At 42.3% G+C, this 27535-nt stretch overlaps 3 protein-coding genes and 4 non-coding genes across 10 annotated transcripts in view; 6 read left to right on the forward strand and 1 right to left on the reverse strand.

The window, feature by feature from the left end:
- Positions 1-1838, forward strand: part of GPBP1L1 (GC-rich promoter binding protein 1 like 1) — a 31884-nt gene extending 30046 nt beyond the window's left edge. For all 4 annotated transcript variants that reach the window (XM_048497107.1, XM_048497103.1, XM_048497104.1 and 1 more), the window contains 2 exons: positions 190-292; positions 929-1838. In XM_048497107.1, the coding sequence (XP_048353064.1) occupies positions 190-292; positions 929-1078 (253 nt within the window). In that variant the 3' untranslated portion in view covers positions 1079-1838. The remainder of the gene's footprint in view (positions 1-189; positions 293-928) is intronic.
- Positions 1839-3729: 1891 nt separating this feature from the next.
- RPS8 (ribosomal protein S8) lies at positions 3730-9507 on the forward strand. The gene is made up of 6 exons (XM_048497108.1): positions 3730-3877; positions 4346-4452; positions 7439-7538; positions 7807-7982; positions 8610-8739; positions 9350-9507. Exons 1-6 carry the CDS (start codon positions 3874-3876, stop codon positions 9457-9459), a joined length of 627 nt encoding a protein of 208 aa, XP_048353065.1. The 5' UTR covers positions 3730-3873; the 3' UTR covers positions 9460-9507.
- On the forward strand, positions 4173-4254 carry LOC125434076. Its single transcript, XR_007244719.1, has one exon. It is a non-coding gene; the product is annotated as a small nucleolar RNA SNORD55/SNORD39 (small nucleolar RNA).
- Positions 7256-7358, forward strand: LOC125434078. Its single transcript, XR_007244721.1, has one exon. It is a non-coding gene; the product is annotated as a small nucleolar RNA SNORD46 (small nucleolar RNA).
- Positions 9062-9129, forward strand: LOC125434077. Its single transcript, XR_007244720.1, has one exon. It is a non-coding gene; the product is annotated as a small nucleolar RNA SNORD38 (small nucleolar RNA).
- An 808-nt stretch (positions 9508-10315) lies between the features above and the next one.
- Positions 10316-26264, reverse strand: BEST4 (bestrophin 4). The gene is made up of 10 exons (XM_048497102.1): positions 26169-26264; positions 23075-23259; positions 21286-21380; positions 18665-18898; positions 17703-17857; positions 16740-16817; positions 15023-15160; positions 14163-14243; positions 13367-13521; positions 10316-12011 (listed from the first exon to the last, which is right to left on the reverse strand). The coding sequence occupies exons 2-10, from the start codon at positions 23224-23226 to the stop codon at positions 11591-11593; spliced, it is 1509 nt and encodes a 502-aa protein (XP_048353059.1). The 5' UTR covers positions 23227-23259; positions 26169-26264; the 3' UTR covers positions 10316-11590.
- LOC125434088 lies at positions 10384-10516 on the forward strand. The gene has a single exon (XR_007244730.1). It is a non-coding gene; the product is annotated as a small nucleolar RNA SNORA35 (small nucleolar RNA).
- Positions 26265-27535: the final 1271 nt, after the last annotated feature.

A 27535-nucleotide genomic window follows, 5' to 3' on the forward strand; every position in this document is an offset into this window, starting at 1 on the left:
CTTCAGCTAGTGGTTCCTACTGATGCTTTTAAAATAAAATTAATTAACTGACAAGATTATTCATGACAAAATTGGAAGTAGGCACCAGAAGGGAAGTTGTCTGTTTTGTGCGGTTGGTGACAAGAGTGATCTTTGTTTCTGTGGTATCTTTCATCTGATCTCTTTTTTTCTGCTCCTTCAAATGGCTAGATTATTGAAAGCAATGGGATGGCAGGAATATCCTGAAAATGATGAAAATTGCCTTCCCCTCACAGAAGATGAGCTCAGAGAGTTCCAAATAAAATCAGAGCAGGTTTGTTCAGCTTGATTTTCTCACATCTAATGCAATAAACATTCTTCTTTCCAGACTAACTGTGCAATCATAAGAACAGTTTCCTAGGAGTAAGCCAGTTAAATAGAACTGAGCCAGATTCTGAGTAGACGGAGTAGAACAGTATCTGCAGCAAAAGCTGTAGCTGCTGAAAAGTAAATGACCACATGGGCACAACCTTCATATGCATATGATTTTAGGGTATATATTAAAAGGAGGACACACAGAATCAATACCTGGTTTGACTAATTAGATCAACTGTAGTTCTTCATGTGTATTTATGTTCATTTGTGACTACTGAAGAAGGCCATAGGGCTGAAACACATTTGGTCTTGTTCATTGTGATTGTGGTTTTGTTTGCATATCAACAACTTTGAGATATTTATTTGTATTATATTTTCATTGAGGACTGCTCTGTCCGGTGTCTTTCAGGCAAGAGGCTAAATTCAAGACCTGTGTTTTTAACTTTGTATTGTGCTTTGTTTAATTTATTTTGCTAGTTCTTGTTTATATTGCTTCTGCTCAGCCTTTGTTGTGCCTAATAGGATGTTAGAGCTGTTTGCCTGGGTAGAAAACAGAATGTGAAATGTGATAAACTCATTCTTATTTTTCTTCCAGCTAAGAAGAAATGGCTTTAGGAAGAATGGATTTCTTCAAGGCCGTGGCAGCAGTCAATTGTTCTCCCACTGGAGAAGCACTTTTAATACAGAGTTTGAAGAGTCAGACACAGAAACCAGTAGCAGTGAAACTTCAGATGATGATGCCTGAAACGGGCACAGAAAATCGCAGTACAAAACCAACCCAGCAAACTCAGTTTGTAGTTCAGCACATAAATGTTTGAGGTTCTAATGAAGCAGAGTTTATTCTGTGTCAAGTCTGTTCAATTTCTTTTTATTGTTGAAAACTTCATGCACAAGGGAAAGAATGATATCCCAAAGAAGAAAGCTATTGGCTTATTACTTTTTGGTTTTGCCCTTCTGTGCTTCATAGAGAACAGTCCACAAAGATGGGTGACCCAAGGCCTTCTGGGGCAAGGCACAGGTTCAGTCTCAGCAGCAGCAGGATGTCAGGGACTGAGTTGGGCAGCCACAAGCTTCTCATACTGCCGTCCACATTGCAAAATGCTGTGTGGCAATAATGTGCTAAAACAATCATTGTCAATGACAAAATGGCTATGGAAGTTCTAATTGTGTTAAATTAATGCTAATAACATGGAACTTTTTTATTTTATTTTTTGGCGGCTCGGGGAGCTTCATCACTTAACTAAGCATGTTTGGGTTTTTTTCTCTTGGGGTACAGCTGTAAAATATTTGGATATAGGAATTGTTTGTGTTCTTCTTGCAGCCTTGATATTCAGGGTCAATTGTAAAATATAAATTTTTGTGGGATTTCAAAGATTAAGATTATTTTGATAACATTATTTACAGATTTTAAAAAGTGATTATCACATTGAGTCTGTATGAGGGGGAAAAACTACTGCATCAAAAGATAACTAACTTGGAATAAATATTTTGCATCAGTTTGCCAATCTTGTGTCTGTCATTTCTCAGCAAAGTGTGTCTTAAGAATTATAGACATGAAGCAGTAACACCTTCAATAACATACAAGCAGTAACATACAAGCAGTAACATCTTCAAAAATACACTGATAACTGAGTATTTCTTGATTATTTTCTATAGCAAAAGATGCAAATTGGATTGTTTTCCTTGTTTCATGAACCTTTTATTTTCTGTTTTTTAATTATGAATTTTAAACTTGTATACAAAAAATGCACAGTATATGGAATTAAATTACATAAACAAAATAATGACTTTATGTGATGAAACAACATAACTTAGCCAAAATATGGATTTATTGTTCAAGCAGCGGATTTACTCGGAGTAGACCACCTTGCAGGACGCAATGTAGACAGCACCTGCTAGAAGGAGGGTCCAGCTGTCATTTAGATTTTGCTCACTAAACACATGTTCTGACACCTATTTAGTTTTGTTGCCAGAGCAACTTTTACCACAAAACAGGAGGAAAATAATACATCCAGAATAATACATAATAATACATCCAGAGTAGTATATACAAAAAATTCTGAGATGAATATTGAGAATTCAAATGCAAAGTCCTTGAGGCTTAATTGATTTGAAGACCATTAAAAATGAGAATTTGGGGTGGGAGTTGTAATAGCTTAAACAGCCAAAACATATAATGTATAACTTTGCATAAAATTGCAGTGAGATATTTCTGAAACTTGAAAATATAAATGCCTTAGCAAAATTTCAAATACACCTCATGCTAAAAAGGCAACTAAACTGCTAACTTGCCACAAATATCTTAGTTTCTGCCACCTGGAGCAGTAGGAAAAACAAGCTGAAAACACGTTTTTTGTGAAAAGTATTTTGAAGAATAGTCTTGAACAGTCACACAAGCAGCATATTTGGATGTTGCTAAACTCTTCCTGTTCATTCAGACATATATTCTTGCAAATATGCTGCTTGTTTCCCAGTCTGGGTCACCATCACAATATTTTGAGGAGGGAGCAGCAGAGACTGAGTATGGAGAGGTAGGTCAAGAGGACAGCAGATTGTGGCTGTCCTGGCTTCCACTATCTTTACAAAGCTCACCAGATGAAGTCAAGTAGCACAAGCCAACAGAGTCCTGACTAGTACTTTCATGGAGATGGCAGCACCTCCAGGGCACGGAAATGTATAATGGATTTGAGTGCTGCTCATGTCTACATTATATATTGGAATTATTCATATAATACATTTTGAATACATATAAAATGTCTATTAAATCATTTCAGATGCATTATATTCTCCCTTGCTACAATTAATTTTTAAAAATGAAATTTGAAGAGGGTTTACAATTTTTTGCACACGAGAATTGTGCTTTGAGCTCGAGGGCCAACTTTAATTATAAAATTACAATGGCTGGGATTCAAAGAATCAAGCATATCCAGTTTTCAGTTGAAATTGATGTTGGTTTTCTATAAAGTAGAATTAAAGTTGAATTTAGCTAGAAAATGCCGATGTCCTGATGGTGAATCCTGTTTATTCAAGGGTTCTGTTGTTACTCTATATTTTACTTAATTGGGGTTGCAGTTTAGTTTTAAAGTTCTTCCGGGTTTTAGGTACTTCGTGATTTGCGAAGAGCATCTCGAGCGGAGTACGCATGCCTGGCCATTCCGTGCTGAAGATGACGAAAGATGCGCAAGGTAAAAGTTTCTATTTAAATGTACAGACGCCCCGTGGCCGACTGTGCCTGGCCAGCCCTGGTGACATCCCTGCGCAAAACAGAAAACATCAGTCAGGGTCCGGAAGGCACCTGGTGCCTCAGAAGAACCCTCGGGAGACCACAGGTCCCATCAACCCTCCCAGCCGGCTGTCCTCAAAGACACTTGCGATATTCACGGACTCTCGTCGATCACGTGCTCGTTCCGCATTTTGATGACGTTCTACGCACCGAGAAAAGGAGTCGCGTAGCATAGAGTGTCGCGAGATGTCCAGCGTAAGAAACAGCCCCGTGATGCTTTGCGGCCTTCTCTTTGCAGTCGGCGCCTCCGGAGAAGGATGGGTGAGTGGTTGGGGGCGGGGGGTGAAGGTTTTTTTATCCGCGGCCATCCGGGCCGGTGTCCGGCCATGCCGACCTCCAATTCCGGAAACACGAAGAGGGCCGCTTGTGGAATGAACTGCGCGGGTTATTGCTGTCACGAGCCTCACATTTGTGCTGTTGCCGGGCCATAGCAGGCCCTTCTTCGGCCTGTGCATTGGTGCCATGTTGACACAATGGCCGCCTCCACCAAACCCGGACAAGGCTGGGATCTTCTCGCGCAGCGGCGCCTTTTTCACGGCGATCCTTTGCTCCGTGTTGCAATGATGAAGCTTCTTTCAGTGCTGCATTAGGCCGAGTACGCCATGCGGAGACATGTTACCTTGGAGAGCTGAGTAGCTCTGGGCATAAGGATCCTGGGGGGAAGGGAGCATTCGTTAAGCGATGTTACATCCGCACCTTCATTGGATGGTTTTTATTCTGTGCATCCAGGTATCTCCAGGGACAACTGGCACAAGCGCCGCAAGACTGGGGGGAAGAGGAAACCCTACCATAAGAAGAGGAAGTATGAGTTGGGGCGACCCCCTGCCAATACCAAGGTATGTGATTCTGAGCTGAGCGTTGTTCTGCTACATCTACTGTGTAAGATAATGTTCAGATAATGGTTAAATAGGAGAGCTACTTTCATTTGTAAAATTATGTATGTCCAGCATTTCAGTGCAGGAAAAGTGTTCTGGAAAGCATTCTGTTGACAATGTAAACTTGTTTGCAACATCTCCAGGCCTAAATAATAAACTACAGTTCAGTTGCATTAGGTTATCCATTCTGTGTACTGTTAAGAATATCCATTTCCTTGCACCAATCTTAATATTTTCCAGAGTTTAACCACTCTTTAAGAACATAAGAACAAGCCAGCTGGATCAGACCAGAGTCCATCTAGTCCAGGTCTCTGCTACTTGCAGTGGCCCACCAGGTGCCATTGGGAGCTCACATGCAGGATGTGAAAGCAATGGCCTTCTGCGGCTGTTGCTTCCAAGCACCTGGTCTGTTAAGGCATTTGCAATCTTAGATCAAAGAGGATCAAGATTGGTAGCCATAAATCGACTTCTCCATAAATCTGTCCAAGCCCCTTTTAAAGCTATCCAGGTTAGTGGCCATCACCACCTCCTGTGGCACCATATTCCAAACACCAATCACACATTGTGTGAAGAAGTGTTTCCTTTTATTGGATTCTGATTCTTCCCCCCAGCATTTTCAATGTATGCCCCCTGGTTCTAGTATTGTGAGAAAGAGAGAAAAATTTCTCTCTGTCAACATTTTCTACCCCATGCATAATTTTATAGACTTCAATCATATCCCCCCTCAGCTGTCTCCTCTCCAAACTAAAGAGTTCCAAACGCTGCAGCCTCTCCTCATAAGGAAGGTGCTCCAGTCCCTCAATCATCCTTGTTGCCCTTCTCTGCACTTTTTCTATCTCTTCAATATCCTTTTTGAGATGTGGCGACCAGACTTCAATCATATCCCCCCTCAGCTGTCTCCTCTCCAAACTAAAGAGTCCCAAACGCTGCAGCCTCTCCTCATAAGGAAGATGCTTCAGTCCCTCAATCATCCTCGTTGCCCTTCTCTGCACTTTTTCTATCTCTTCAATATCCTTTTTGAGATGTGGCGACCAGAACTGAACACAGTACTCCAAGTGTGGTCGCACCACTGCTTTATTTAAGGGCATGACAATCCTTGCAGTTTTATTATCAATTCCTTTTGTAATTATCCCCAGCATAGAGTTTGCCTTTTTCACAGCTGCCATGCATTGAGTTGACATTCCCATGGAACTATCAACTAAGACGCCCAAATCCCTTTCCTGGTCTGTGACTGATAGCACTCTGACCCTTCAGCGGCGTGTATGTGAAGTTTGGATTTTTTGCCCCTATGATGCATCGCTTTACATTTTGCTACGGTGAACTGCATTACCATTTCTTAGCCCACTCACCTAATTTATCAAAGGTCCGGCAGAATATCTTCGCAATCCTTTGTAGTTCTCACCACCCTACATAATTTGGTATCATCTGCAAACTTGGCCACCACGCTACCCACCCCTACTTCCAGGTCATTTATGAATAGGTTAAAGAGCACTGGTCCCAAAACGGATCCTTGGGGGACACCATTCACTACATCTCTCCATTGTGAGAATTTCCCATTCACGCCCACTCTTTGCTTCCTGTTTCTCAACCAGTTTTTAATCCATAGGAGGACTTCCCCTTTTATTCCTTGATTGCTGAGTTTTCTCAATAATCTCTGGTGAGGAACTTTGTCAAAAGCCTTTTGGAAATCCAACCACATGCCTGTTTACCACATGTCAAAGAACTCTAGATAGTTTGTAAGACAGGATTTGCCTCTGCAAAAGCCATGCTGACTCTTTCTCAGCAGGTCTTGCTTTTCTACATGTTTAATAATTTTATCTTTAATGATAGATTCTACTAATTTTCCAGGAACAGATGTCAAACTGACTTGCCTGTAATTTTCCGGGTCCCCCCAGATCCTTTCTTAAAGATTGGTGTGACATTTGCCATCTTCCAGTCTTCAGGGATGGAGCCTGATTTCAGGGATAAGTTGCATATTAAAGTGAGAAGACCAGCAATTTCATGCTTGAGCTCTTTAAGAACTCTTGGGTGAATGCAATCTGGGTCAGGGGATTTGGTAGCATTTAGTTTATCAATGGCTGCCAGAACTTCTTCCTTGTCTACCACTATCATCGCTAGTTCCTCAGATTAGCCTCTTAAGAAGCATGGTTTAGGTGCAGGAATTTTCCTCACCTCCTCTGGGTGAAGACAGATGCAAAGAATTCATTCAGCTTCTCTGCAATCTCCCTGCCATCTTTTAGCACACCCTTTGTTCCTTTGTCATCTAATGGGCCTACTGCTTCCCTAGCTGGCTTTCTACTTTTGATATACTTGAAGAACTGTTTGTTGCTGGTCTTGATGTTCGCAGCCATGTGTTCCTCATAATCCTTTTTTTGCCTCTCTTACAGCTAACTTGCTTCTCTTTTGCCACCATTTGTTTTCCCTCTCATATTCTTTATCAGTCAAACTAAACTTCCATTTTCTAAAAGACATTTTCTTTTTTCTGATAATTTCCTCAACCTCTCTTGTTAACCATGGTGGCTTTCTTTTTGGACTGGGTGCTGCCTTTCCTAACCTGCGGAACACATTCCAGCTTTCTTTTTAGTATTCAGCTGTCTCTGCTTCTGCATGTCAGGTTCAGATAATCATTTAAGGAATTTGGGTTTGAGAATTTAGAAGCTTTTCTTCGATCAACCTCTTCTCCTGATTATATTACAGACTGTTTTTATAGTGTTTTTGTCATAGCACAGGCAGGTAATGTTTAAGAAACATGGCTCTTTGAGGCAACTGGAGTGATGAGAACTACACCTTAGGTGGGTGCTGTCGGCTGTTTTAGTCTTCTTTGCACTTGCCGATGCCAGGCGTTGTCATAGTTACACTGACCATGTTGCTGTGTGGGCTTGGTCTTTGTGAAAAGAATTTAGAGCTGTCATAGTTTTGACACAGTTTGTTGTATGCTTTGTTGTAGATTGGCCCCAGGAGAATTCACACAGTAAGGGTTCGTGGTGGAAATAAGAAATACCGTGCTCTGCGCCTGGATGTTGGAAACTTCTCTTGGGGCTCTGAATGTAAGTGTGCCATTAGCTGTGGGGGTAGTAGTAAACTGGATGTACAGCCAGGAGAACAGTGATGGTAAGGGAGTGTTGGGGGATACATGAGCTCTTTGTGTTATGCCATAGTTACTCTGAGTTTGTATACCTTCAGTAGTGGGATCCAGAGTTATCTGGGTCCCACTAGCTTCAGCTTGCAAGATAATTGTGGGACCTGTTTATGTGTGTGCATGGATGTTATTGGTATTCTGTTCTTGGAAGGCATAATATGACAACCTCTTTACAGGCTGTACCCGCAAAACTAGAATCATCGATGTGGTGTACAATGCATCCAACAATGAGCTGGTGCGCACAAAGACCCTAGTGAAAAACTGCATTGTACTGATTGACAGCACACCATACAGACAGTGGTATGAAGCTCACTATGCCTTACCCCTTGGGCGTAAAAAGGGTGCCAAACTGGTATGTATGAAGTAGGCTGAGCAGTTGCATATTGCTTCCATCACTTATGGCTTATGAGGGCACTTAATAGCTACCAGCCCTGTTTGATTTAGCATTATTTAACCTATGTGGTGTGTGTAGTGTACTAAGGTCTTCTAATGATGACCCATTGATGCACTTGTTAAGTTTTGCTGCTGAATGAAAAATAATGTTGAGTGGTTTTTATCTGAAAGACAATTTTGGATACTTAGATAGATATATTCTTTGGGAACACAGTACTAGCTAGAACTGTTTTAGCAATCTGTTACCTGTATTTAATCAGTCTTGAGATCCTTGGTGCACTTACAGTTACTTGTTTTTAACCCATGGGGATTTGCAGTAGATACCAAATTGAAATTGCAGTAAATTAAAGTTGATAAGGATTGGGCAGTTCGCTGCCTTGTACCAACTTCTTACTATACTGACAATACAAATGCCAAAAGGCAAAAACTTGGTACATTGCTGGTGTTGACCAGACTTCATGATATAAACGAACGGTGTGGTATCAGCATTTTGTATTGATTTCCAGGTGTTTGTGAAATACTGAGAATCAGTAGTATACAACTTCTTAACCTAGGAAGTTAAATACTCAATCTGCTCTTTGTTCAGACTCCTGAGGAGGAAGAAATCTTAAATAAGAAACGTTCAAAGAAAATTCAGAAGAAGTATGATGAGCGGAAAAAGAATGCCAAGATCAGTAGTCTTCTGGAGGAGCAGTTCCAGCAGGGAAAGTTACTTGGTAAGAACCAGGAGGAGAATGTACAGGCACATAGACAGGATGCTTAAAGATGCTGCACTTGCCAGTAAGTTCGATGATGAATTGCAGTGCTGTCTAAAGCTGTGGTTTACTCTCCGTGGATTTTGGGAGAGTTTTTAGAACTAATGTTTCTTCATTACTTTGCTTTGTGGATCTTAGAATTATAGTTAGCTAAACTTGAAAAATCAGGAGAGATTTATCTGGTCCAATATTACAGACCTTTTCCTAGTAATGCTTGTCTGACATGAAAAACAGCTTCGAGGGAATTAAGTGATGGGTGCATCACTTCTGAGCTTGAAGTTGACCTCATGATGAAAACTTTGTCCAGTTCTGCTACTGAATGTTAAGTGGTGATAGTTCATATTCTGAAGGCAACTTCATCAGACTGATCCTTTAGTTTCCTTAGACTTTGCAGCTTGGCAAGAGAGTCTTAAATGGCCCTGTTAAGCAAGAGTTTGGAGATATTACTGTCGTGGTCTGTGGAGATTAGTGTTCAAAGGTGGACAACAGAGAAATGCAATATTCTTAGCAAAGGTGATCAGTAGCTCAATATTTTACTTTTCCTTCTCTAATAAAATGTTTTATTTTGCAGCTTGCATTGCCTCCAGGCCTGGACAATGTGGCCGAGCAGATGGCTACATTCTGGAAGGCAAAGAACTAGAATTCTACCTGAGGAAGATCAAGGCCAGGAAAGGCAAATGATCGCTTACTGAAGGGGCTCAATAAATAATCCCAGATTCTTGTTATAAATTATGAATGTGATTATTTGTGGCTATCAAGAGGAAGAGGGTTCTTGTGGATATTTGTGTGCACTCTCTACGTATATATATACACACACACGTATAGCACGGAAGCTGTTTTGAGTGTGATCTTATCCTAGACCAGTGAGTTCATTTGCGTAGAAGCGGTACTAAGCTTCCTTCAGCATTACACTAATGTGATTTCCTTGCAGAACAAACTGTAGTTTCCTTGTGTTCTGTGCCAGAGCCTATGCAGAAAATGGCTACAACTGGTGACCCCAGCAGATAGATGTGAAAACTGAAGAACCCTTCTATTTCATCAATATTTAGGATTAAAAGAAATGGGCTTGTTTTGTACAGAATAATAGGTATTGAAGTAATCTAATAATTTCAAGGTCATTAGAACTTGAGATGATTATAAATTTCATGCACGGGTATGTTGTTATCATTAGTGGACAGGTGTTTTTTACTGTTCACTTCTTGAATTGTGCAAACCTTAACACTCAAAATGGCAGGTTCATGTGATGAAGTTTCTCTGCTTCCTGGGGTGTAGTAACTTAATCACCAACATGGGCATATGATATGCAGTTTTCTCAGCTCCTACTGGAGAGTCCTAGTTCATGTGAACTTGAAATGGTCATTTGGGGAACGTCGTGCTCCTTTTGACTTTGTAGAGTTTGCAGATTCCTACAGGACCTAGAACTCTCTTTTTAGATGTGCAAAACATGTTTCTAATGGTTTCATTTGGGGATACACAAAGAAACCAAAAGAAGTTTTAGTAGGTTTGCAGCAGTTATTTGTATTTAATGTACCAAAATTAGATGCAGCAAGTTTCTGGTTTTACTTGGTGATGCTTCATTGATTTAGATGTGGGATCAACTTGTTGACGCACTGCTAAGTGACTGGGTTGTCTTCTGTTGACCTTCTAGTCTCATTCCAGTGCAATATTAATTCCCTTCTAGCAGAAGGGTCTGGCCTCTTTAACAAAGGTCTGATTCTTTCGAAAGTTGGGAACAATCCTTGTGTTTTCAAACTTGTTATGTTTTCATTTTGGAAAATACACCTAGGAGCATCTAGGGAGCATAAGTAAAATCTGGCACAAGGTCATCGTCCAGTTGGAAACACAAATGATTAGCTGGTGTTATGAAGTTGTGCTTGTTGGTGATCCAAGCTAATGTCTCTCATTCCTCTGCCTCTGGATAGATAAGAAATTAGCATCCTTCAGGAAATGGTATTCATTTGTTTTTTTAATCTTTTGTGTTTTTTCTAGCTGGTGTGTATAATAGCATAAGGATGCTTAACAAAACCTCCTTTGTGGCAGGCTTGTAATAGAGTAGGGAACCTGTGAGTTAGTAACTGATATGTTATTTCATTCTTTTAAGCAATAATTTTAAGCAATATGGGAGTATTTTACAGTTCAAGCATAGTACTCTGGGCCCAAGGATCTTTGTTTGTATTTGTGCTGGCTGGGAAAATAATTGGGTGCTAGATACAGCTTGATTTGGAAAAAATACCACTTCTCAGTCCTAGATCAGGCTTGAACAACGATCTCAAAGCCTTCAGGTATCTAAGAAGCAGGGATTTTTCCAATCTTATACTGACACTTCCATCTAACTCAGTGGTTCTCAACCTTCCCTTTAATACAGTTCCTCATGTTGTGGTGACCCCCAACCCTAACATTTATCCATTTTACAGATGGAGAACACTGAAATTCTGCTGGTTGAAAAAATAGAATTATTGCACAAATATCTTTTGGACCTTTAAAGGTTTGCTAGAATTGCATCACATATTAGAGATTTAATCAAACTATGTCATGTAAATATATGTAAGTAGCTGCTCATTTATTTCCCATAGCGTACCATACACTACTGAGCTGCAGCCTATAAGCTTCCTGCTTCATGTAAGAATTAACCATGTAATTCCTTAAAATATCACTTAATTCATAATTAGAGAAGTGGGCCTGGTTCATATACAAAAGTAATAAAATTTCACTTTACATAGCTTGCCTCAGTCCATAAGAATCCACCTCCGTGACCTTAGCTCTTGCCCAGTGACGGATGTCCACCTACTCAGCAAGCCCTGCTGTTATGGATCTAACCTGAGGGATGGTCAGTGATGCTATTTCTGTCATTGGAGGCTTCCATCACTGTAATATGGGGTAGTTCCTTTCCTTGTATCTCGGTGTTTTTAGGTTTGTAGGATACTCCAAGATGGGAGTCAGATGTGGGGGTTACACTAAGTGTGGTCTCCTCGTTCTCTGTTTCCTCTTCTTCAATGTGACCAACTGCCTCTGGGTCTTCCCTGCGATAGAAACTGGGGCTGGAGGAGGGGAAGGCGCCTTCAGCCCTTGCGCGTAGCAGTTGATGGTGATTTCGGCTGCTCTTTCCAAAATTCTTGAGGCTGATTGCAGGGGAAGCTGCTGCTGCGAGGAAGCGGTTGAGCCGAGGCGTCTGGATCCTAGTCATGTTGGGCGATACGTCTACCTGCTGATTCTGTTCTGAGCCATCACTCATCCTGTAACAGGGAAGGGGAAAGATCACTTTAAGGAAACTTAAAGCACAGGCTGTTGGTTTCCGTCAACATCTATGTGTAGAAGGACTCTGAAGAGAAATATGACTTCTGCATTAACCCCAAATTCTACTCTTGGGGTGTGGGGGTCCTAGGAGCAACATGAGACAATTTGGAGGGCTGCTGAAGAAGGAGGTAATGGGAGTGATTCTTAAATGAAGTGCTGGGCTTCAGTGAACTGTGGACTTGCCTAGTAGTTTCGATCGTGTCGATTCTAGAAAACCCAAACATGGATGCAATGGCCTTCCCCTGTTCTTTGTCCTTGGCACCTTGAACTTAGCAATATAATGGATCTGAACTGGGAGGTTTAAGCCGACTTGTGCGTCGGAGCTGATTTACTACTGACATCGTCCAGTCTTTAATTATACCTCTTGTATTAAAAGCGCAACTTCAGTATCATGTCCTGCATTTTCATCTTGAATTAACTCAATTTCATGGGTAGCCCTAAGTTCTAGAATAGGCTAATACTTTGTGATTTGCCCTTTTCTGCACATTCTCCATCTTATACAAATAAAGTAGAATAACCAGAGATGTATACAATGGCTTGGATCTAAACCTGATTTTCCCTCTGTGGAACTGGTTCTTCTGGTGGAATTTATATGCATTTTAAAAAAATTTCCCCCGTTGCATCTTACATCCAGTGCTGTTTTATGTGGATTTCCTGCCACAGTGTTCCAGTAGTATAGCAGGAGAGGGCAGTCAGAAGGTTCTTTTCCTTCTGATCTTCACCTGTACTGCTTTAGATCCAAGGCAGTATTTCCAGTACACTCACACTGCAAGTTTGTACATGATATCTGTATTTAGACTGACTGACAGTGCTAGATATCTGTATTTAACCCCTTTCCTAATATCACACTAGTCAATGTAGGGGACTCATCCGTTTCAGTGCTTTCTCCTATGGGTGTTTGGTTGATGCTTTTTCTTCCTTTGTAGCCAACCCACAAGTAGTATGTCTCTTAATATGGAACTAATATAGGGCTGGTATTTCCACCCACACTGATTCGGTGGAACACTTTTCCTCAGGTTTTCTAGAGCCCAGGCTATCAGCAGGGGGAGAGTTCAGTTCACCCCTGAGCAATCAGTTGCCATTTCTGTGTCCCTGAGATGAGCTGTCCATCAATAAATGTCTGTGGCTGAATTGTGAATAATTTAAGGAAAGTGGTCAAGGCAATGAGAGAAGGATAGAAGTATCCTTTGGTATGCTTTTTAATAACTGAATGCTTAGAACTCAGATCTCTATTAGACACTCTCCCATCTTCTCTGAGCAGAGTAACTACATTTGGTTTTCCAGTTGAACATACCGCATGTCAAAAGTAGATCCCATGAAGGAGGGTTTCAAGGTCTCTGCCACTGTGGCCATTGTGTAGGGTGGTTGTGCTGTAGATTCATTCCAGTATTTATCTTTGCCAGTTGGAGGTAAATTTTGGTACATGTCATCCACTGAAAGCAGTGATACCTAATCAGGCAACAAGGGACATTTATGGAATCGAAGAGTAACTGAGTAAAACTAATTCTTTGGTTAATTATTGTTTCAGTTCAAGATTGAAGATAAAGAAGAATCCAATACTATAAAATAGTGGGCAAATTAAATCCAGATTAACAAGGGTGCTTCTATCTGGAGGGATGATATTTTTAGATGATACTTTTAATTGCTGACATTCATTGCTGAAACATCTAAAGAAAACTGACTAATCAACTCAGCCTGTTTTAAGTAGGAGACACAAAGTTATGCTTCGGAATACACAACAGAATCTTGTCCTCTAGCTCTTATAACATAATCATTTCACAAACAATGTGGAGGAAACCAAATTAGGAAGCCTTATGAGAAATGAAATCAATGCAATTACAAACAGACAAAATCTTCAAAGAAAATTTTGAGTTTTCACAGATACTTTGTGTTGAGGATAAGTCAGTGTAGCCCAAATGAAGATTGGGGATTAAATTCTGCAGATCATATCTAATTTATTTAGACTAGTTATTGCCTTCATGGCTTCACAGTATTGTAGCAACCAGAATAGCTATAAATGTTTATTTTAAAAACCCTAATAGTCCCAAAGTGAGTAGCATATTGCTTTTCCTTTGTATGGCCAGACCCACCTGGAAGTTCCTGTCTATCAGTTTGTTGGTTTCAAAGTCATCATCATCCTCTCCAAAGGGATTAATTATCTGTTCTGCTACCTGCAGAAAGGAAATGAAAGTTCAATGCTTTTAAAAAGAGTGATAATTTGTAAAGCTTGGGGGAACTCCGGGCCTATGCGAATAGTGATATAAAACCACCCCAAAGCAAGGCAGCGTTACTTGCATAGACATATTAATTACATTTAATAAGGCCTTGGTGCCTAATGTCCTTCAATCAACTTGTGTGTAATTTGGGTTTTTTAAATGGCTTATAGACAAAATTCTCAGTACAGGGAAAGTAGTATAAAATAACTCCCTTACAAGTGGGAAGGTGCTGCCTAAAATTCCCATTTTTCCCCAATGTTTTCAACTCTTGTCCCCCATCCTCCTTTATAGATTGCAACCAGATTCCTATTCCCCCTGTGATCTAGCTTTTTAAATCTATGGGCAATAGAAATAGCTTTCAGCCATAAGTCCTAAATAGTACCTCTAAGCTCCAGAAGCTGTTTGTCACTGAATAAACTGGGGACAACAGTGGGGAAGACTCCTGCTCTCAGGACCTGTTTGTGTGCTCTTGTGGAAAATGACATGCTTGATTAGATGGATCCAGCATGCTTTTTGCGTTCTTACAAGATGACTGGCAAAATTACTCAGTAGCTATGAGTAACATCAAGATCCCCAGAAAATAATGTCTTTAAACCCATTTCTGCATTTTGCCTACTCTGGTTCTATGAATGGAACTCCCAACAGACTGGCTAATTGGTAGAAGCTTGGGTTTGGCAGACTTCTGCTCAGATTTATTGTTATGTCCCTGGCCAGGGGTGGGGGGAGATTCTTACCTTCAGCCAGCCAGCATAAAAGAAGAACTGCAGGAGTGTGGGTAAGGGCACGTACATATCTAGGTCTCCATCTTGATCCAGGAACTGACGCCCAATCACACAGAAGGCAAAGAAAGAGTAGACTGCAATGGTGACTACCTACAGAGAAGATATGTCAGCTGGAAAAAATTGCATGAGTGCTGGCAGTGCACTACATGTTCAGCTGCAAAGCAGTGTAAACAACTTCAGCCCATTACACCTCAGGGCTCTTAGCTGCACAGTGGGACTAGTGTGGTCTCATGTTTCTCTGTTTACACATGAGGATGCAGCCCAATACCTGCCCTGCAGCTGCTTGCTGAAGTTTCAGTGGGTGGGCTCTGCTTTTCCTGTTTCTCTTAACTCTGCCCATCACCTCCTTCAAGGCCAGATCTGACCACACCCTGTAGCTGCAAGATAAAGGGTTTTGTTAAAGCCCTTTAAGTTGCAGTTATAGCAATATAACTTTCCAAAAATCCCCCCCCCCCTCGAAAGAGGCAAAGCAGTTCCCTGGACCACCTGCTGAAGAGGACAATTCTAGAGCTGATATTCTCCCCCCTTCCCCTCCAGAAATATACACTCTCTCTCCCAAGCTGCTGCTGCAGAGAGGCTTGTTTGAAATAAAGTTTTAGGAAGCCCTCTCAATCATCAGGGAGGATGGAGTGGAGGCCCTGGTTTTACTGTTCCTTGGAAAACCCCTCTGTGTTATTATACTGAGAAGTAGGAAGGAGCTGGCAATGTGGAGGTGTGGGAGGGAGTGGGACGGATGGAGCTTGAAAGGCTGGCTGTGGGTGGAGGAAATATGTCCCGGGCAAAGCTGTGCTCACTGGCAAATCTGCCTGCTCTGGTGGCAAAGCAAATTATTTCCCGGCTCTGTTTGCTTCTCTTTCCAGTCATTTTGCAGCTGTAACACAGGCATATATGTGTTCGGTTCTGTGTTGTAATTCTGCCTGAGTCTCTGAGAAAGGCAGACTAAAAAGTAAGTAACACCCTCCCCACTTTTTATGCTGTCAAGTCAAAGCTGGCTTAGGATGTCCCCTGGTGAGGTTTTCAAGGCAAGAGAAGTTGGGAAGAGGTTTGCTATTGCTTGCCTCTGGGTCACAACCTCCCGTCTAAATACTTGTCAGGGTTGACCTTACTTAGCTTCTAACCCGAGACTATCCAGGTAAGGGCAAAAGTTCCCTGCGGGGAACAAAACCTGATGGACAAAAAACGTACTGAGTGCTTAGAGGAGATTTCAGGTCTCTTAGAAGTACCTACTGGAGTAGAACTGACTATGTGCAAAAGAAGTGTTTGGATGGACATTCAGGTATGCAAAGGGAGAGAAAGGTGACAATGAAAGAGAAGGGTGTTGTGCACTTATTTAACACTGATTATTAAATACAAAACACAGGATAGGTGATGGTGGAATCAGAAAGGACACTGACGGCTTATGGTAGCTAATATCAAGCCCCATCATTCCTGAGCGCTAGGCATTTTCTCAAGTTTTCAACAGAAAAGCTAAGGTGTCCCAGAAAGCTAAATCTTGTGTGGAGGAGGGAATCTCTGTGTTTGTGCAAATGTACATTTAGAATTTGAACTGTATTTTTATGGGTATGGAAAGAAGCTCTTCACCTGCTCTTGTTGGTACAATTGTTATGACATGAACATCCGAGTACATGGTTATTAACAAAATGGGAGTGGAGGTGTGTTCTTTACTAACCTGTGTGTAGACCAGGGGGATGCTGATCCAATCATAGTGAAAAAGCATGCTGCATTTGGACCGGTAGAGGTTCAGCTCCTGAAGGCAAAATATTTTTTTTCTTAGTTCAGTATTGACAGACCCAACATGCTTCTTGCTAGCTTCTGAACTGTATATACGTCACTTGAGAGAAATCTCAAGGCCTCTCAATACAGTTGAAACTTTGATTTTCAGCTGAGAGAATACTGGATTAGCTGGCACTACAACTTATACTGCCCTTTTGGGTTACAGAGTAGATGGAACTGAAGGCCACAGTGCTGGAGACAATCATCAAAAGTCCCTGTCTGATATAGTTTATTAGCTGCCTTTCTTCCTTGTGGAACTCAAGGTGGCTTTGGCTTACAATGTAAATAAAATCATTATTTTAAAAACATCTAGAAGACCACAATTTAAACTCTCAAGTCAGACTGACTGCCAATAAATAAAAACTGAACTACTAAAACTAAATTGGTCAAACAGAGCAGCAGTGGCATAGTGGTTAAGAGCAGGTGCATTCTCAACTGGAGTAACTGGGTTTGATTCCCTGCTCTGCCGCTTGAGCTGTGGAGGCTTATCTGGATAATTCAGATTAGCCTGTGCACTCCCACACACGCTAGCTGGGTGACCTTGGGCTAGTCACAGTTCTTCTGAGCTCTCTCAGCCCCACCCACCTCACAGGGTGTTTGTTGTGAAGCGGGAAGGGAAAGGAGATTGTCAGCCCCTTTGAGTCTCCTACAGGAGAGAAAGGGGGGATATAAATCCAAACTCCTCTTCTTCTAAATAAAATTCTTCCATTAAAAAAAAAGACTGGTTATTGCAACAGCCATCAGGACATGCTTGAAGTTATTCAAATATGAGCAAAGAAGAAAAATCACACCAGGTGCTGTTTGCAAGGGACGAGCTTGCATTGCCAACTAGCAATCCCCTGACTATTCCACAGCTTACATCCATGAGCAGACGGAGTGCCACATCGTCTCGGACCCGCCCATCCCGTCGTGCCTGGGCTGCTAAATTGGTGAACCACACACAGGGGATCCAGTATTTGTTGAAGTCTGAGTGGAGGCTCTCAAATTTCTTGCGCTCGTCTTGTGTCATAAAACCTGTGTCAAAAAAAGAGCCAGTTCAACTACTGCCCTCCTTTCTTCTCCCTGGCGCTGGAAGGAGCATCCACGACAAGCCTGTGTTACTGGTTCTGAATAAGACTCTCTTGTGATAAAGGCCTTCAGTGAGTCTTTGTAAAATAAATGCATACTGAGCCCCACACAAGAGTTTGTGGGCAATTTGGAGCAAAGGGTGAGTTAAGCTCCTGCTTTCTCCTGCTACTCTGCCCTAAATTCCGCTCTTTCTGCGGCCTTGATTTGTTTTTTAAAAAATAGGAAGTATGCAGGTACTAATCTAGGCATTACTATATAATGTATGATTAATTCCTCCAGCAGTAGACTCTGTTGTTGATGGAAATATATTGTGTGAAGAACTGAACTGATTTTAATTAAAGGAATAGAAGCCATTTTACTCCTGTCTCTCTCTATACATGCACAATAACCCAGAGAATTAAATACCAGTTTAAAATAGATGTATCTGTATACAAAAATCAGTGAATACTTGCTTTCTTCAGCAAAAGGATATTCTGAACCAAAAAGATTAAAATAATCCATAGGAGACAACAGCTTATAAAAATGCAAGTACTATTTTGTATGCACACTATATGGGGATTTCTCCATTTGGGGATTTAGCAGATATGTTGCAGAACTCTTCTTGGTGTCCTGATGGCAGTGTTTGGTGCTTCTGGCACAGACACATTTAAGGAATGTGCTGGTGAAATGTTTAACTCATTACATCACAGTTCAAATCCTTCATCACTGCCTTCCCAACCCACTTCTCTTTTTGCAGAGTTAAGATGCAGTTACCAGCATCTACTAGATGATCCATTGTAGGGAACCTCTTCAGTACCCTGGTGCTGACTGAGCGCAGGATGAGGACAGATGACAGGTTGGCATAACGGATGAGAGTGCGCCGCAAAATGCGACCTTTGTCATCCTTGCCATGCACGTTGCTAGAGATGACACACATCAGCTGGTCTGGCAGTGGGATGCTGGTGTACTGAGCCCACCAACGGTTCACAATCAGTGTGACGTAGAAACCTGCCGAGAGATAAAGAAGAAGCCTTGATCTGATTACAGTTCAGCAGTGCAGCTTTCCCACATACAATGCAAGGTATCCAACCTTAGTGAGGGAGTTGCTGCCACTTGAGCATAACAGCCCTGTGCAGTACATTTAAAGTATTACTCATTATCAACAGTGTCAATAAAAACCTGAAAAACATCACTCATCCAAAAGAAAAGTCAGTTGTGGACATATGGTTCATTTGGCCCTCAAAGTCTTTCTGGAAAAGAATTGCCGTAACCAGTTTTCAGAAGGCCAGTCAACGAGAGGACTACTTGAGGCTTGAAGGCAAGTTTCTCTCCCAGGTGACCCCTGCTCTTATTTAAAATATTTATATTGTGACTTTCCACGATGTCAAAGGTGGTTTATGAAATATACCCAGTTAGAAGCATATCTAAGCACATGGATTAAAAGGCATCAAGTTAAAACTGCAATATTGGCAACAATCACCGCCACAGATATTTGTTATTTCCACCAAGGCAAGCTTTGCAGAATGTCACAGAAGGAAAGGGTTGTAGTTACAGTCCCTAAAAACAAGGGCACCCAGGCCATAGCTGAACAATCTGCAAAATAGAAGGCCTTGTAAGAAGGGGAGGTGCAAAGAACCATATCTCCTGCAGAACTTGAGCACACAAGAAAGCCAATTCCAGAGCAGGTTATGGATGAGCTCACATGCAAACAGCTCTGCTGCCTGGCCTGTAAGGGGAATTGCTCATTCCTTACTTATTCAGGAAAGAAACCAGTACCTGGTAACTTGACCATATGGATCAGAGAACTAGTTTTACTTTGTTTTTACTTTAGTTTTACTTTGTTTTTACTTCAGTTTTACTTTGTTTTTACTTACTTTGTTTTTACTTTGTTTTTACTTCAGAGCACATGTGGCAGGGGAGGACAGAAATACGAACCACAGAGGGAATAACTTGTGAACCCATAAGCTTGGGTGTGCAGTTCTTCCATTTAGCAGGCTGTTTGCACTGGCAATGGCAAGCATTCTCAGGATGCATTTTTGCAGCTATAGTTGTAAATCACTTTAGATAAACTTTCTCCCTGAAAAACTATCTCTTCCCCTTTTTCTTCAATTGTGTGTCCCTGCCCATTACTTCCCCTTTTATTTCAGGCTGCAACATGACTTACTACATTATGCTTTACTCATTAATTTAGCCAGTTCCCATGCATACAATGAGGCTTTTTCTCCAAACATGTAGTTTGTAGTTCACTTCATGATAGTTTATAGATCAGCTGGGGGATCCAATAGCAGCACTGAAAGCTGAAAAGGTACAGAGTCTTGTGCAGTAGACTGGGACATGAAGAAGAGGCCTCTGAAATCAGCAGGCTTCATTCCCAGCTAGTGTTGCCAGCCTCCAGGTGGTGCTGGAAGATCCCCCCAGAATTATAATAAATCTCCAGACAACAAAGATCAGTTCCCCTGGAGAAAATGGATGCTTTGGAGGGTGGACAAAGGCACTGTAGCCTAATGGTGCCTCTCCTTCCCCCAAACTCCACCCTCAGGCTCCACCCCAAAATCTCCAGAAACCTCATAATTCAGAGCGGGTGACACAGATGTGAGAAGGTTGGGAGCTAGCACTTTGAATAAGGAGGTGGCTTAGAACCCAGAATGTCTGGATTCTCTTCCCGTTCCCAAGGACATACACAAAGTTGCCTTATACTGAACCATACCATTGGTCTATCAAGCTTTGTATTGACTTCCCAGACTGGCAGCAGCTCTTTAGAGCCTCAGGTAAAGGTCTGTCACATCAGCTATTACCAGGTTTGTTTGTTTTCTAACTAGAGATGCCAGGGATTGAACTTCGGACTTTCTACATGCGAAGCAGATGCTCTACCACTGAACCAGGGCCTCTCCCCAATGAGGAGAGACATTTAATGGGACAGAGGAAGTGTTTTGGACAAAAAATAATCTAGGACTCTGTTCTCCCATTTTGAAGGGGAATGTTGGAGGTAAGGGAATGTCACCAATGATATTCCTATTGTAGAAAACAGCCTTAACCTAATTTCTGAACATTTTTCTTCTGTAAGCCGAAATTTTCCATGGGATCCAAGCCAGACGTGTCACTAGGAGCCTAATCCCTTGGGATCTAGTTTTAGCTGAGTGGTCTGAGTTTAGTTCAGGTTTTGCTGTGCCCATCCATAAAAGACAAATAGAGCTGCATCATTTATATTGGAGTTTCACAGCCATGTTTACAAGTAAGGTGGGATTCGGAAAAGGGGAATTTTGAACATAATAAATCATAAAACGTAATAAATTATAAAAGCACCCCAGCAAGAGGCTGCAGAAACGTATTCTGTCAAGAGCAGACGGGGAGAGTTGTGCGTGTATGTAAAGTGTGAGTACATATGCATGCCATACCTAGGACGAAAGAAAGGGGGATTAGGTCAGTGGAGCGGTTGCAATACTGAGCCACTTTTGAGAAGAGATGTTTCTGACTCTTATTCAGAAGGTGCCTAGGATGGGAGACAAAGAGACTCATAAAAATGTGAGAGACTTGCTGGATCAGACCAGTGGTCCATCTAGTTCAACATCCCATTTCACACCGTGACTAGCCAATTAACCTGGAAGGCTGACGAACAAGGCATAGAGGCGCAGGCCTTTCCCTGACATTGCTTCCCAGCCCTAGTATTCAGAGGATTTTAATGAGCAGCAATGAATCTAAACATCCTATTTTCCCAAGCATTCCATTAAAAGCTTACTGTAAGGGGCCTGCAGTAGCATGAGCCAATTTCTCTATAGCTGCCAACCATACTGATAAACGAAGCATTACAACCACCCTGAAATCCAAGACAGCAGAAGGGTTGTTACAGTGTGTGTGATATATTGTTTGGAGTGTTGGTTTAGGACGATGGAGACTGGAGTTCAAATTCCCAGCCGCTATCTCTCAGTTTAGCCTACCTCTCAGGGTTGCAATGAGGATGTGGGGGAAGTACAACTCTGTATGCTGCTCTCAACTTCTTGGATGATGTGTGGTATAAAAATATAATAAATATATGGAAGGAGATAATAAAAAACCCTCTACTTTTCCTTTGCAGTATAATCTCTGCACATCATTCAGTGATGATGGAGGGGCTGGGAGTGGGAATGGCTGTAAGGTGCAATGGAAGGCAGAAGAAGAGTTTGGATTTATATCCCCCCTTTCTCTCCTGAAGGAGACTCAAAGGGGCTTACAATCTCCTTGCCCTTCCCCCCTCACAACAAACACCCTGTGAGGTAGGTGGGGCTGAGAGAGCTCCGAAAAGCTGTTCCTAGCCCAAGGTCACCCAGCTGGTGTGTGTGGGAGTGCACAGGCTAATCTGAATTCCCCAGATAAGCCTCCACAACTCAAGAAGCAGAGCTGGGAATCAAACCCGGTTCCTCCAGATCAGAGTGCACCTGCTCTTAACCTCCTACGTCACTGCTGCTCAAGAAAAGAACCCAGTCTGAACATGAATTACCGTCATTCAAAGTGGAACCCAGCAGTGGTGGGATCCAAAAATCTAAATAACAGGTTCCGATGGTGGTGGAATTCAAACAGTGGCGCCACCACACACACGCACCTCCAGTCCCTATTGGGCAGGGAGGTTGCTTTAGTAACCCCTTCTCGGCACTCAGAAAAATTAGTAACCACTTCTAGAGAAGTGGTGAGAACTGGTTGGATCCCACCTCTGGAACCCAGCATTCATGCAGGACTCAAAGCAACGTCCTATACTATCCCAAAACATGCTTCATGTATGCAGAATTCTGGGCAAGAAAGAGTAAATTTGACAGTGTGTACATTATACAAATATAGAAAAAATTGCCATTATCTTCTAATTTGGAAAAGCTATGCAGTTCCCTGATGCCCCACCTCAACCCCCTGGAAACTGTATGAGCTCTTGCCATCTCATTCAGAGTTCTCTGTATACCATTCCCCAGACTTTCAAGTCGAGCACTGCAACTTTACGAACTAGAAATATGCTTTTGAAAAGAAAGAGCTGCCAATGCTAAATTGCTAAATTATGCCTACTGTGAGATTCTGTAGGGTTTTTTTGTACCTGAGCAGAATCCCAGATTCCATGCTGCTGTGCATGTAATTAAGTCACCATTAGAGGCAGGCTTAGAGCCCAAGGCACAATGTTCAGAGTTATGGGTTCCTGGTAATTCATACAAGGGGTTGCCAGCTCACCTGTAGGTTACACTCAGGGCTGCATACAGCAAGATGAAGACAAGGAACTCCTTGTAAAGCAGTTTATAGATGCTCCCTTTCCAACGGAAAAGCAGTTTGGAGAAGCCCCCAAAGCGAGCATTGGCTACTTTCAGGGTGTACGAGATTGTCATGGCTGCCTTGTCTGCACTCCATGCAAGCACCAGCTAAAACAGAAAGAGAGGGAATGTTAGGGAGGAAAAGATCATGTCCCCCATTTTCTCTTCATACTTGCTTGTGGAATGCTAAATGTCAATCACAGTGTTATTGGGTGCCATCTTTAAATCATAACGTATGTCACCATTCTATCTCTACTCATTTAGCTGTATTGCAGTCTGGATTACAAAGTGAATTTTCCTCAGATTTGGTTGTACAGCCAGTGGTTGTTTCTAACAATGTGCAAAGTCTATGCACTTCATTGAGGATGGGAGACAGTTTGCATAGTGGATTCTGGCCCTGAGGGTGACTTCGTAATTGGTTCCACTTTCAACATCTGAGGCTATTTTAGAAGCTGAGGACAAATTCTAAAACCATACCAAGGTCCCTTTGCCCAGTGGCATAAGGCACCACAATGATGGATATGTTGGGATTGGAGTATGGTATTTACTCTTTGCCATGTGACTGGGCAGAAAAATAGTTGCTATGCAAGCATCTGTCACAGAGCATGTAGCTCTACTTTAAGGGTAGGTCAGTTAGCCAGGGTAAATGTACAATGTATATAAGAAAAGACCATATGATTCTTCATAATACATTTCCTACACACTTTTTAGAGCCAGGAATCTGGGAAAGTGCCTTTATCTTTTACTAGCGGGGCCCAGCCACGCGTTGCTGTGGCAATTGTCCTTCTCATCACAGTCCACAACCCACACAGATGTCCATGCAGGTCCAATGATCCGCAGCATAGCCTTTTGGGGTGGTCAAATGGAATCCCTCTTTCCCTTTTCAATTCACATTGTTATATGGTGGTGTCTTGTTTTTTTACTATACTGTAACCCTTTCCATTCCACAGCGGAACTGTCCCGCTGTCCATGAGGCTGGTTGACACGCACAGTCCTGGCTTGGGTAAGGCAGAACTGGGGCAAGGAGGCTATCCCAGTCAGGCAGCAGAGGCAGGGTGGTGAGGCGCTCAGATCGAGGCCAGCTCTCTGGATTCTTAAAGGGCCATGTGCAAAAGAAGTGGAGCCAGTAGTGTTGGTTTGCCCCCACCCCGTGGATTTTCTTAGAAGAAAAAGGGAAACTCCAGCTCGCTTTTAGTAAAAGAGAGCTGTGGTGAATATGGGTGAGGAAGTGGGTAAGTGGTGGTTGGATGTGAGGGAGGGCAGAGTGAGGTGTGTGAGGATGAGCTATGCTGCAGCAGTGGGTGAGGCACAGAGAGTGAAAGTTACCTGTGTGTGAGGGGGGGACCCCACCTGACGTCTCACACAGCACAGTGTGGCTGTGTTTCACTTCCCGTGGTAATCCCTACCAGAATGCCCCATGTACTTTTTTACCTACCCAGCAGTCAGCTCTGCCCATGGCTCAGCTGAAACCATTCCCCTAAGCCCTCCTGAGCTGCCTCAGGCCACAGCCAGACGTGCTGCACGGACATGCTAAACTTCACACTCCCAACAGCCCAGCCCAAAGCCTGGTGCGCCAGGAAGAATGCGTTTGCCCTGACCTCCAGGCATGGAATCTCAAAGCAATTTGAAGGTCCGATTACCCAGCCCAAACAGGGAGCAACGATCATGCAAAGTGCCTGGAAATATCTGTCCAGCCGTTTCAGCTTTAGGAAGCACTAACAAAGGCACAGCCAGCTGATTCCATATATAGATTGAAAACCCTTCTGCATAAGACCCATGCACCAACAACAAACTCACTCCATCACCAGCCGATTATCAGTCACCCAAATATCTGGTCAGCATTTTCAGACCTCTGTCTCTTCCACTTTCATAACCATCCATCCACTGCTCACTCAGATACAAGTATCTGGGGACACCAGCACTTCTCTGGTGATTCAGATGGTTGACTGCTCTCATATACTTGCCAGCCCCAGAAGAGCATTCCATTCCCACATCATCACACACACACACACCACAAAAAAGGCGCCTGCCACACACCTATCTTGAGGGTGTTGATATGCAAGCAGTGCCTGAGTGTGCATTTTGTCTCTTTCTTGCAGAAATTCCATATGATATTGTATAACATAATTGCTGTTAAACTATAATGAAGGTTCATATTATTATTGCCACCAAAAAGAAGTTTTGTCTTGAGTGGCCTTCCTTTGTATATTGCTAGGTAAGTTACCTATTCAAATGTACATACTTTTCTAGTTTGTTACTGAGATGTCCTTGGGGCTCAGAGTTACTCTAAGTGATTTCCAGCTTTATCAGAACCTGATGAAATCATTCATCCCATGGAAACAAAACTCTTTTTGCTCATTCCTAGAGGCACAAACAGAAACAAGCTCCTGGGAGAGCCAGGAGCTTTCCTGCTCCCACTCACTCTGTCATTTACAACCATAAATCCCTGCTAAATAGCGATGGAACCCTAAGAATGCAAGTCCTAGACAGCACTTGCAATAGGCAGCACAAAGCAGAGAGCTGAAGGAGGATTGAATCACAGGCAGTCAATATTTATGAGAAAGCTAGTTTGTGGTATGCAGGATGGAAAGGTCCCATGCCTGTCACACTGCTGGGGCTATCAATTTTTTTATATTTTGGGTGCTGTGTGGTTTCCGGGCTGTATGGCCGTGTTCTAGCAGCATTCTCTCCTGACGTTTCGCCTGCGTCTGTGGCTGGCATCTTCAGAGTCTGTGGCTGGCATCTTCAGCCCGGAAACCACACAGCACCCAAGTGATTCCGGCCGTGAAAGCCTTCGACAATAAATTTTTTTATAGTTGCCCTCCTGTGCCTTCAGTCTATTAGATATTCTGGTCAATATTCAGCACAGGAAGACATCTTTTGTATACCCCCCATCACAGTTATAACATTTCTGCCTGTTGTGTTGTTGATATTCCCACAAGATGCCTACCAGAAGAAAAAGCAGCCAATACAAATTAATGCTGCTTTGATGAAGAGAAGTTAAAATAAGTTCTTACCTGTCCTTGGACTGGGCTTTGAAGTGACTGTTCCACTACTACTGTGAGGGCAGAAACCAGTTACCCACTTCCTTTAAATAGCTTACAAATGGTTTATCAATCATACTGTTCAGAATGATGGATTAGAGGCTGTTAGGTGGTAAAGAACAGGGAACTTGGCCTTCAGTGCTTACAGTTACAGCTACTTTCTGTTGTCTTCCCAGCCCTACCACCAAGCCAGAATTTCACTGGTCTAACCAGCATTGTATTATCCAGCAGCTCAAATTATTACACCCAAATGTTCTTCACTCTCTTCAGTTTGCCACCAGTTCCTCAAAACTGGGTATCATCTACTTTTCTACTCTTCCCTTCTTTCCCTTGACTCAGCACCCGTCCATTTTTGCTTCCTGACTCAGCATTCACAATCTATAACTAAGCAAAGAGCAAGAACCAAGATACTTGAGTTTGCCACCTAAGAAATTATCCAGAGACATAGTTGGCCCCAATAGACAATGTGCAAACTTTCACAAGGCTGAGAAAATTGTGTGCTGTTAAAGGCATCCTGAGAGATGCCTTTACAAGGACTTTAAAATTCTACACTGAATGCTTATCCTGGCAGGCCAACTGGGATTCTCAGTGTGTACACATTGTCCCCTGTCCTAGATGTGACAGCACATTCATAGATAGGTAGGACTGTCTTAAAAACTTCCACCCTTCAGCTCTTGTTTTAGATTAAACTGCAACTAATAGCATGACGCCAAGAGCAGAAAGCAGGCGTGAAAAGTACCTGCAACCAAAGTTAACTGTTCCAATGTCTCCAGCAAATGAGCCAAACCACAAGCTATGCAAGGAAAGCATAAAACTCCCAGGTTATTAGTTGATCTCATTTTGGGAAAAACTTCACAACTCTAAACAAGGCCATTATCTTGAGTAGATGGTGTCTTTATAACTATCAATCACATTTTTATGCAGCCCTTCCTCCTGAGATCTCCGAGTGGCATACATGGTTCTCTCTTCCTCCACTATAAAATCCAAAGCACTCCTCCACCCTGTTATGATTGGCTGAATGTATATGACCCAACAGCACCTCAGATGAAAAGTTCTTTCCTTCCTTCCATGGTAAAGTACATGTTTTGCATGCAAAAGGTCCCAAATCCATTCAGTTAAAATGAATCCAAGTAGTAGAGCTAAAAATGGCTCAGGTGCCTCAGATCCTGCAGTGCTGCTGTCATTCAAAAGCCAACAGTGCTGAATTGGACAGAAACTCAGTAAATGACAACTTCATCTGTGCCTTCCTCCACCTCTTTCTTTCTTACCTGGTCCAACTTACAATGTTTTTGCATTTCTTTTCCCTCGGCTTAATTCACCCATTTCTTCCCTCCTGACAA

The sequence above is a fragment of the Sphaerodactylus townsendi genome, linkage group LG05 (assembly GCF_021028975.2).
Source record: "Sphaerodactylus townsendi isolate TG3544 linkage group LG05, MPM_Stown_v2.3, whole genome shotgun sequence".
Classification (NCBI taxonomy): Eukaryota; Metazoa; Chordata; class Lepidosauria; order Squamata; family Sphaerodactylidae; genus Sphaerodactylus; species Sphaerodactylus townsendi.